An 11,400-nucleotide genomic window follows, 5' to 3' on the forward strand; every position below is an offset into this window, starting at 1 on the left:
GGTTTGCGGCAATAGCTACCACTACCAATTTATGCAAATATCCTGGCGATTTACTAACTTGTAGGCATATGATGGTTGCCTATATTATTTCATGATGATCGTCGCCAGTAGTATGGCTCTTTATTCATCTTTCCTTCGACTTACGCCACATTTACTGTCGTAAAACTACTCATGTCTATTTTGGCGGGAAAAGCAAATTCATCTTAACGAAATTGACCAATCACAACTCAGAAATTCGCACCATCCTCAAATCTGACCAATCAGAGAGTCGCAATTTTCGCCTTTGCTAAGGGACAAATCACTACTCCCTCTCTGATCAAAAGGGGAACTGCTTCTTCTAGGAAGTCTAAGCTATTTAATCATATTCAATAAATGTAAGCTATATAATATTATATTTTTGTTATCTAGATAGGTATTTCAAAAGATTCAAGATTGTACATCATACGTCAGCGCGACTGAATCATTCAATAATGGATCAGCCCTCAGGCATATAAACCCCCACATTTTCCCTACTGGCTCAAATATGGCGGCAAGGAGCTGATGAAAACACCCTTCTATTGTGCAAGCGAACTTCTTCTCGTGTGGCAGCCGAATCCGCGGATACATTCCAGCCAAACTCGACCAGCAGAAGCGCATGAGCACCGTCTTTCTACCGACAAGAATTTTAGCTCGCAATTTCGCCGGAATTTCCAGAAAAATGGCCAAAATCATCAAGCTCGACAATGGTGAGTATCTGCGCGGATACCGAGTGGCGCGCTTTCCACGTGGCTCGGCAGTTTTTCGCTCAATATATGCGATATTTCATATGTAACAGCACGTATCAATTCTTGGTATCCTTATATTTCGTGTAAGTAATGATCTGTAGTTGTAAATTTGAGTGTATGGGTGAAATTGTGCGGAAAATATGGTGGTAGACCGCGGCGCTCCTGAACGCGCCCAGGCCTTTCTCCTCGCCATGACGTCATGCTGACTAATGAAGTGCGTTGCATCCTGGTTGCGCCAGGTGGGGAGAGGTGCCTGCATTGTTCAGCCTGCCCGCCTTTGTTCGCAAAGAAACGTCTTAAAGGAAATGAGAAAGTCGTTTGGTTCTATTCCCTTATCACTTCCCATTTAACAACTTGTTTGATAGAATGTCCAAATTGCAAGGTGTCCACGACGGTAAGAAGAGTGCTTGAAGTGAATTCTTTCCTTGAAGGACTGTTATTTTGATTTGTTGGAATGTGCAAGGTTCAATCTAGTCCACAACAATTTTTGCAGGGACAGCTTCTCAGTATGTTGAATTAGAGTGTAGCAAGAAAAAAAAAGTACTTGGTTTAATAAGCCTATTTTTCTCAATTCATTTCTCAAAAGATATTTTCCTTGTATTCAACTTCCTTGTTGATTTTGACACCAATACAGTGTAATCTACAAAGCAGCTGTCTGTAATGGCCATCTTATGAAGTTATCAATAAATTCTGTGCAGTTTACAATTCCTTTTCCACTTTTTTTACAGTTGTGTCATCAATTCTAAAAATGATCATAAAAATTATTAAAGAGGTTTGCATCATCATGATCAAGACAATTTTCTCTTTGAACTGAAGAAATAGATGTTTTTGTATAAAGATCACAAAAAAAAGAGATAATAAAGTCGATCTGTGGGTCCTGCCAAGGATATTATATAACCTTTTTCAAAGATTAATACTGTAGCACTTTTTTAAGTGTTCAGCAAAATGCCAAATGTAAGCTGGCCTTGTAGCCATACTTCCAAGATTTGATACAGAACAACTTCACAATCCAAGGATTGCTTTTTCTTCTCAAGTGTCAACTTTGGGTGTGTAAGGTTAGCTTGCACGATAGATCAAAAGCTAAGGAGCAATGTTACAGTCCTCAAAGGTCAGATTTTCTGGACTGAAGGCTCATCTGTGCTGGGAAGTGATACTAGCATGATGGAGGTTAGATAAGGGTCAGGTTGGTGCAGTTATGTGGTGCAGCTGGTTCCATCTTGTGTTACATAAAACTTACGCAACAGATGGCTCCACTCATGAGTCACACTAGGTGTCCTAAAAGCCAATAAAAGTGCACTACTTGAACACAACTGGATGCCAATTAACTCCTTTCATATATAATAATCTTATCATTAGCAACATATAAACTGTTATTTCAAAAAGGCCAAGTAAAGATGTCAGGGAAAAAAGCTCCATTGGTTGGTACATTATATCAGCATAGAAATCTGTATGATGTTAAATAAAATGTGAAATGATTGTCAAACTTCCTTCTTGCTTTATTATGTGCATCGTCATGTAGTACTAGTATCAAGCAAGTGTTCTAGACGAACTCGCAGACTGGTTACGTGACAGACACTGCTGATAAAGAGGAGAAAAAAATGTAGCTTGAAATATTTGGCAATTGACACCTTCCGATTCCATAATCCCTGCTATTTAAAGAGGTCTATTTAATCAGAAAATATAGTATATTTGAAGAATTAAAAATAAAAGTCAGAGTTGCTGTTCTAATGATTAAGGATCAGACTGTAAGTGCCAAAGACATTTTTATGTGTATTGTGATCTTGTTGGAATGTCTGAGCTTGAAGGTCAAGTTCTGTAGGGTGCGATAGGTTGGCTGTACACCCCAGTCCAGTCAGCTGTGTAACTTAACTTATCAATCATATCTCACCTTACCTTGACTTTTAGCTATGGTCTAGACAGTTGTCTTTGTGAATCTGTGCTATGAATATCATGTCTGTAGACGGATTGCAGTTCTTCAAAATGGGAAGCAAATATGTTAGATCTATGTTTTAGAAAATCCATCTGTCTCCTGAGTTCTCACTGAGTCATACTGATATTGTGATAATGACACATTAATGATGTGACGTAAGCTGATGACGGTAATTTGGCAGTATTACATGTACAAATGTGGGTGTGGTAAACAAAGAATTGTTAACATTTTCAGTGACCTTTACTTGGTCAACAGAAGGTCCTTGAAAGCAGTTGGAAGTTGCCAGGGATCAGTAATGCTTGAGTAGTTTATGTGTTTACACACTGATGGCTTCCAGATACAAGACTTGTTTGATTTTGATGACAGATGCACCACCCCTGTTCACTATAAAGGGGAGATCTAGGCCCTGAACAAAGGATTGAAATGGCTCTAAATTACTTTACCTGTCAATCATCATTTATCGTATCCTCTGACAGCACATGTACTATGATGAACAAATGAACATATAGAAAGTCATGAACATTGTAGTTTATACCGGAGACTATCAAATGTCCAGATTGTATAATTGGTTTGTTATAAAGATGATTGAGTGTGTCTGAGCTGCCCAGACCTTTAGTAGATTTGCTGACAGGAAATGATTATAAAGACATGAAGAAAATTTGCTACTTACTCAAAACATGAAAGGCAACCGGTTACTGTGTTGAACTGTTGCCATGACAACCTGTACGTAAATGCACTTCCTGTTGTGTAATTTACTTGTGTAAGTTGACCTGCCAATATTGCTTATGCAAGCAGTGCAGGCAGACAAATTACCATGGTGTTCAATAGAAAAAAACTGTTCATGTATTTTTATTAGCAATAAAGTGTGTTGAAAGAAGGAAGACAGTTGAGTTATGGTAATGACACAGTAATATACATGTACATTAATGTTCATGAACCATCTATTGCACTAAATATTAAAGGTGCCCTAAGCGATTTCAGGGGGTAAAACTTGAAATATTCTGGGGAAAACAATTCTGTTTTGTGAGGTTGAAACTGACATTTGCTTCCCCATTCTAGCCCATCTGCATCATTATTTCAGACTTTGGGCGTTTAAAAATAGCAGTCAGAAGCAAGCCACAAAAGGAGTATTTTATTTATTGGGTCCCCCCAAAAATCAGCCCAGAATCCAGCCGTAACGGTTTCCTGTCGACAATTTTCAGTAACTTCCGGCCGCGTGACGTCACAATGCCCAAGCACATTGAGCCATGACCACGTGATCATTTCTTCGGATGCGTTCGGGATTTATCGGTCAGAATCGTGCATGTTCGGAAGATTTGAAATGATGGCTGGCCTCCAAGTGCTCAGATTTTCAATGAGTTACCACCACATAACGACATCACATTTTTGCTCCATGATGGTCGATATGTGATGGTATAGTGTTATCTAAACTTACTATGGACAGAAATCAGAAAAAAATTGATTTTGAATATATGACTTTCAGCGCCCTAATATTGCTTAGGTTGCCTTTAACTAAATTTCCATCTACAGAAGGACAATGTAGGCAACCTGCTGGATTTTTAGTATTTTGAAGTCTGTCTGGTCTGCATATATATAGTGATACATGAGCTATAATGGTCACATGAACAAGGAAATTCATCTTGTGACTGGAACTCAGCCAGGTCTACTTCAACTTCACATACAAAACCCTGTAAATGTGTAATGCACCGTTTATGAAATATGTCCATTAAACGATTAAGCTCTAATATTAAAGGAACTGTACAGAATGCAGTCCTGATGTTGTAAGAAGCAGGTAAACAGGTTTATATGAGCCATTGTCCGAGGCAGTATCTTGATCTCGATAACAAATTTGGTTAGAGGGTGGGAAGATCCTGTGTTGGAGTGTTGACAATGGTAACCATAGTGCAGAGGATTATTGCATTTCTGGCCCTAACTCAGTTTAGTAACACATGTTATAGGCATAATCCTGTTTTCTTCATGTCTATTTTAAAAGTCTCTTATCTGTGCCTTACCTTGATGTATTTTTGTGTGTTTTTATCTTATCATATCAACCTTATCCTTCATGTGAATTCAACTTATACTATGTGTAGCTTGGAGAATGGCTTTTGTTACTTGAAAACAATGAAAAACTCATTCTTACCAGTAAAAGAAATGTGTCTGATTTTGACATGTCAACCATCATGTGAAGACTAACCCTTTCCCTTTAACCTTAGACATGCCAAACATGGTGTGATTTATCCCAACTGACCTTTACCCTTTAACCCCAGATATTCTAGAGAAGCAGCTGTCCATGGCTGCCAAGAGTCTGCAGGCGGGGAACATCATCGCCGTGCCGACCGACACGATCTACGGGCTGGCGGGCCTGGCTCAGTCCACCGAGGCCGTGGAACAGATCTACGCCATCAAGGGGCGCAATTCCAGCAAGCCAGTCGCCATCAGTGTTGCAGAAGTCTCCGACATTCCAAGGTCCGGGGTCAAGTTATAGTATTTTTTCCATCTGGGATTCTCTAAAGAAAGAAAGACTTAAAGGAGTATTTTCCAAACTTTCTTGTATGTGAGGTTTTATGCAGTTCAAACATTGTTAGTTACACATTGTTGATTACTGCGTCATATGATTCGATCCACCAGTTTTGTTCAGAATCAGAGCCCCAAAAGGAACATCAAGTTTCGTTTGCTCTTTTTGCTGTCTGCATGGAATTGAGTCTATCTAGAGTCAGTTTGTTTGAAAAAAGGGCTACAATCAACAATGGTAACTTTTTCCTCTGCACCAAAGATGGGCGCGGATGACAGTCCCCATGGAGCTGCTGCAGGACCTCCTGCCCGGCCCCGTTACCGTGGTGATGCAGCGCACCGCCGCCCTGAACACCAACCTGAACCCGACCACGGACCTGGTGGGGATCCGCGTGCCGCAGCACAAGTTCATGAGACAGCTGGCGGAGACCTGCATGGAGCCCATCGCTCTCACCAGCGCTAACACCTCTGCTGCTGGCAACACTATTGACATACAGGTGGGATGAGACTAGATGTCTGCTGATGTAAAAATTGATATTCATTTTGCTGTTTTCAGGTCATAGGAAAACAGTTTGCCACATTAACACATGATATTCTAACTCTCATCACGTTACTATGTTAGATTTACCAAGTTCTGGAGATTATTGAATAATTTTTTTTAATGACGAATGCAATTAAATGTATAAAAGTTGGAGGTTGTAAATTTTTGGGTGAAAATATAACTAACCATTTCATTTGTTTATTTATTTATTTTACGAGGGTAAAAAATCACACTGAGGCACGCGGCCTGTTTTTCAGGTGTCCCTGGACACTGCAATACTCATCACTAATGTCATGTCTTGTGTGGTTTTTAATTGATTTTTATCATACTGCGGTTTCTGCAGGAGTTTGAGAACCTGTGGCCCCAGCTGGACCTGGTGTTGGACGGAGGACGGCTGGAGTCCACCCAGGCCGTCCGGGAGGGGTCAACAGTGGTGGACCTGTCCGTGGAGGGGCAGTTCAGAGTGCTGAGAGTGGGATGGTCAGTACACAACACCCCTTCTTTTGTTAGGGATTTAGACATTATTCTAAATTTACAGTAGATCTTATAAGAAAGTTAATGTTGATGTGTTGAAAGTTACATTGTATATTTATTTATTTATTGGTTTGGCTGACCAACTAGCCTGAGGCTATTACAAAGGGCTAGCCCTGTTGACAAAGACAATATTACAATCTTAGCTCCTTAATTTGCCTTAAGAATTAATGGTATTGACAGTAAAAGGAGACCCACAATGTCTTTGAATTTTAGAAACACTTGTGAATCATGTGTGTAGTGTTACCGGTAGTTGGAAAGTTCCTTGACTGAAAACAATTTTTTCATCGTTCAGAAGTAAAGAAAATTGAAAAGCCACTGTTGTGCTGCGAACGTTGTGCAGAAGTCAGACACACCCTCAATTCTACAGTGCCTAAAACACAGTCAAACATCCTGTTTATTCCCACTCACCTTTTGAAAGGAATGCCCTAACATTTTCAAGCTATGGTATGTTTGTACAACTGCGGAAAAGTCCTAAGAGCTTGTGCTATTGGCTTACTTGTCCCTGTGTCATTACCCTCTCAGCCAGAAAACACAAAACCAGTTTGAAACAAAGGCCTGTGGCTGTTGCCAAATCTTGGCCTGTTTTTGTTAAGAGGTTATCCATCAGTCCATCAATTCTGGTCTCAGACGTGTGACTAATGCATTCAGCTGATTACACAAAAACAAGTTCTGCACACAGAAAATGGAAAGGCTGGAAAACTAAATTATTCTTGGTAGCGAGCTCTTTCAGAATGCTTACTGGCACAAAGTAATGCAGCTTTGGTGAAATTGTTTGACAGCAAATCAATTGGGGTATCACAATTATTTGGTAGGCAACAGTGATGTCCAATTTTTCTTAACTTAGTCCACATTGACTTGATCTTACGGATGACATGAGCACAGATACCACGATATCAAGTCAGTGTGGCCTTAGCAGTGGATAAAACCACTTTTTAGCAATTTCCCTACTGCCCTCATTTTCTGTGAAAGTAGAGCAAGTCCTTGGGGAGACTCAAATGTTGCTAGACATAGCGATAAATGAACATGATCTGATATGTGTCAAGGCTAAACCAATATAGAAAAGCTGCAAGTATTACAAATCCAACAATCTTTTATTGATCTAGAATAGTATCAGTTTTGGAAATCTGAACATGCCAGTATCTTTGTGCTTAGCAGAGGTTATGGAAATGAAGAGTGTGTCAAAAACATGCTGATGTATTGACTGGTAGAATCTGTGTAAACATTTTGTAGAGTTAGCATTTAATTTTCAAACCCATCATAACTATTGATTAGTAATGTCTTTTTCACAAATGTATCCTTCGATAGGTAACGTGATCTCCACAAAGTATTTTTTTTAAGAAATGTTTTTCTACTTATCATAGATCAATTTAAGTGTAGTAGCAACAATTCTAACAGAAATCTTAAGTGCTGTAGTAGCAATTCTAACAACCAAGGTAAGGGTTGAAGACTGAAGTGTGTTGTAAGTGTTGTGGTCCCCCGTCCACAGTGGGTACAAGTCCACGGTTGAGATACTGAGTAGCAAGTACGACCTGAAGGACGTCACCGAATACATCCTACCAGTGCGCAATTGACCTATGACCCCTGACCCAGCTTTGCTTTTGCTTCTGGAGGTTTGCGTTCCACCATGTTTGTTTGCTGTCCGTGTGGTGTGCTGCCAGTGTGAAGGTCACCTTTTCGCACTCTAAGATCTAATTTCTAATCTTCTCCCATCAGACTAATCCTTGTCAAGGTCTTGTGGGGATGTCTTCTCTTGATGACATTCAAACTTGATTTGCATGCAACAATGTTGACTGATCTACATGTATTCCTACAGTGGTTTTCATAAGTTGAGTAAGACTAGGAATATCGATAAGAGGAAATTTTGTTCATCTACAACTAAAGAGATTGTTAAGTTGAAAACTTTACTCTTTTACCCGATATAGATAAGTAGATTTTAACACGCGGCAAATGATCTTTAGGTTTCACCAGATTTCTTTTACAAAAGCACCTTTATTACTTAGAGATGTGTAGATGTTTTGTGGTGATTAGCACACATAGCACTAGCATTAGCACATACCTTTGTCTCAGAAGGGGTATGTAAGGGTGTTTTCCTGCGTTGTATTTGTTTGAATGTTGTTTCCTTGCTTAAATCCTATCCAGACTGGAGAAAACTGCATGGTGCCATCTCAGTAACCTCTGACCTGTCCATCTGTGTTCTACAGTAGAAAAGCACTTGTCTGTGTGGCCTGTTTTGCAGTGGTGTGATGTAGGAAGAGAATTATAGATGGGGTGATGATAATGTGGGACTGATAAAGGGAAGAAGGATCGTGGTGTTGGAAAAGAAAATATCATCGGCTTGAATTACATGTATGGCCAATCAGTGACACATGAAAAAGGGTCAAAGCTCCTATGGGATTGATGAGTGGCAAAGGACTGGGATAGCATGGAATATCATTGAGACATATTTATCACTAATTCTTTCTCTCTTTTGTTTCAGTGCATACATGTCTACAGTTGATGTTCTGGCCAACAAATATGACCTGACAGACATTACAGAGTACGTTATCCCCAACGGCGTCCACTGAGCATGCTCAACACTTCGACAAACAAGCCACACACATAAATGAAACTTACTGGGCACGTGCAGACTTCAAGGGAGCTGACTGAAGGATTAAACTAGCTCACAAACAGATGAAGATGTCAAGACTCCAAATGACAGTATAAGTGCAGCCGCAAGCCTTCACGCAAGTGTCTGAAAGCCACAGAATGTTCATTCCACTCTATCCTGTCACCTTAAGAAAGATGGTATCGCTCCAGTTCACGCAATATCAGGAAAGCACGGGGCAATATCGGATACAGTGGCTCCTTTTACTAGTCGTGCTGGTAAATGTTTTGAAACCATATTTCTGGAACATACCATCTTTCTCATTGGGGGTGACAAGACTGACCTCCTGAGGAAGCTTTATCTATTGATTCAACAAATAACTTTGAGGAAATCTTTATGTTTGCCTCCACAATGAGATCAGCAATGTCAAAGGATAGTGACTAGACAAGGGATGGTCTCGAAAGTTTGGTCGCTATTTTTTTAATGAAACAGCCTTGTGCATTCAGCAGAGACCTTCGAAGCAGTACCTGTAACACATCAAACTTCTGCAGGCTTTTGAGAGTTTGTTCATTTGCATTGCAGGTAAGCAGAGAAAACTTTACAAATCATCAGTTACCAGAGCCGTAAACTGGATTCGATATTTTGAAATGCTGGCTACTTCTCAGAGAGATCCCTTGGCCTTTTCTCAATTCCACAGATTTGTTCATGTACAAAAGCCTTCGCAAAGCTGCAATCCTTACCATCTTGCCACTTTGGCAACCACTTGATGGTGGAAGAAACTGAAGGGTGATAGGTTTCCAGAGTTAGAAGAGAAAGAAGTTTATTCATGGTAGTCATTCCTTTATTACTTGTGTAGTATATGTGGAAATGTTATACATTTATGTGCTATGAAGTGGAACTGCTATACTGGACCATAGTGATAGTAATAATTCACAAACTTATTCTTGCTTAAAGATAACATGCATATGTAAAGGCAGAAGACATAACAAATGTATGAAGTAGTGAGGATGTTACTAACAGACTTTCCAAACTCCACCTGCGCAGCACAATTGAAGCTAATAGCTCTGGCATGCTGAAGTTTCAGGGTGACTGACAGTGTTTTGTAGACTCTGTTGCCAGAATCTAAGAAAGGGGACTTTAAAAGTCAACTTGAAGATAGGGTCATGCCTACTGTTACGTTTCATTGTGGTCAGAGGACCATTCTTCATTTTTGTCATTGACGGGATTGTTTATTTTTTCTTGATTCAAATGACTAACTGAAACTGCTGGTGTGAGAATATCCTTTGCCCATCCAAAGTTCCCATTAGGGGGTGCCGTTGTCCTTTTCCCCCCCACTCGTTAACATTGATTAATGTATGACGAAAATTGATATAGATTTGTGACATCTTACGGAAGAGTAAAGGAACTGTTGGGTGGTGTTGTTTTGAATGGTGGTTGTACATTACACCAGATATTCTTAGTATATACTATTTGTACACTTATTCTGCAGCATAGATTGGTGTCTGCCGTAACTTGGTATTTATCCCAGCATTACATAACACCACCTCAACAAAAGATACCATATATATATATCAATCTACAGGGTTGGCACTACTATGTGCTGTTATTAGCCAAACGGTTGACCGATTATCACTTGACAAATGATTAGTTCCTTATCTACATTATTATACATGTGTACATACACACGGCAATGTCTATATATCAAAGCCAACCATTTATCAATCTTGAGGTTGGAAAAGAGTCAAATGACAGGGACTTAGGCATTTGGTACTTAACTACTCCCTTGTAGTCCCAGGAATAGTACTGTTCTGTTTTCATGCCACATTATGTTACATTTTCTGAGTTTGGAATAATGCTGGCAAGGACATTGCAAGGAGCCATTCAACACCTTGATTTGTTGGACTTGTACTTTAAGAAAAACTTGTATTCTGTTAAATAGAAAGCATTTCTAGTATGGCTTGAAAAGAAGTACTAGTTTATGTATACATAGACTTTATAACCTGGATTTGTATGTACCAAGGAAGCTTATTGATTTTTATTGTAGCATTGAGTATGCCACAGAGGGAAGATATTTTGCGATAGGACCAACCAACTTCAGGATTGGTGTAGAGAATAAGGAATAGTATAAAGTACCAGTACGTTGTAGGTTTGTCTACCCATTCACTGTGCCATTGTACATGAGAGATGTTTAAAACCTGGCTACAATATGTTGTATAATTCTGCTGTAAACCGAGCTTTAGTAGCTGTTAGAGCCTCAATGGAAGGCTGCTTGTAAAGTGGTGCAATTGACCATTATCCACACATAACAGTGTCATATTTATGGTGACAATTTTCCACCCCTACCAAGTATGAATGGTGAAGTCCACATGAATATCAACTTTCAGGAGATTCTATCACATCACCATTTCATGGGGGTGACAGGGTGCTCTAGATACAGTACACATGTAACTATTTTATTGTATTAGCTTTGTAATAGTATTGTGCAAGGACTTTTATGTTCGTAGCTATAATAAAAACTCAAACTGCAGAGTGGTTT

General features: G+C 39.6%; 1 protein-coding gene across 2 annotated transcripts; it reads left to right on the forward strand.

Moving 5' to 3' along the window:
* Positions 1–501: 501 nt before the first annotated feature.
* On the forward strand, positions 502–11,391 carry LOC136442849 (threonylcarbamoyl-AMP synthase-like). Of its 2 annotated transcripts, XM_066439863.1 has the most exons (6): positions 502–725; positions 4,962–5,160; positions 5,468–5,702; positions 6,090–6,226; positions 7,767–7,890; positions 8,757–11,391. In XM_066439863.1, the coding sequence occupies exons 1-5, from the start codon at positions 635–637 to the stop codon at positions 7,849–7,851; spliced, it is 747 nt and encodes a 248-aa protein (XP_066295960.1). In that variant the 5' UTR covers positions 502–634; the 3' UTR covers positions 7,852–7,890; positions 8,757–11,391. The 2 variants fall into 2 exon arrangements, with proteins under 2 accessions (XP_066295960.1, XP_066296042.1); XM_066439945.1 differs by lacking the exon at positions 7,767–7,890.
* Positions 11,392–11,400: the final 9 nt, after the last annotated feature.

This window comes from Branchiostoma lanceolatum, chromosome 1 (assembly GCF_035083965.1).
Source record: "Branchiostoma lanceolatum isolate klBraLanc5 chromosome 1, klBraLanc5.hap2, whole genome shotgun sequence".
Taxonomy (NCBI): Eukaryota; Metazoa; Chordata; class Leptocardii; order Amphioxiformes; family Branchiostomatidae; genus Branchiostoma; species Branchiostoma lanceolatum.

Bases quoted from the DNA above. Each gene is read 5' to 3' on its own strand.
- LOC136442849 (XM_066439945.1), top strand. From the start codon at position 635: ATGAGCACCGTCTTTCTACCGACAAGAATTTTAGCTCGCAATTTCGCC. The intron at 5,161-5,467 runs GTCCGGGGTCAA...TCTGCACCAAAG, and splicing joins GAAGTCTCCGACATTCCAAG to ATGGGCGCGGATGACAGTCC. The intron at 5,703-6,089 runs GTGGGATGAGAC...CGGTTTCTGCAG, and splicing joins GCAACACTATTGACATACAG to GAGTTTGAGAACCTGTGGCC.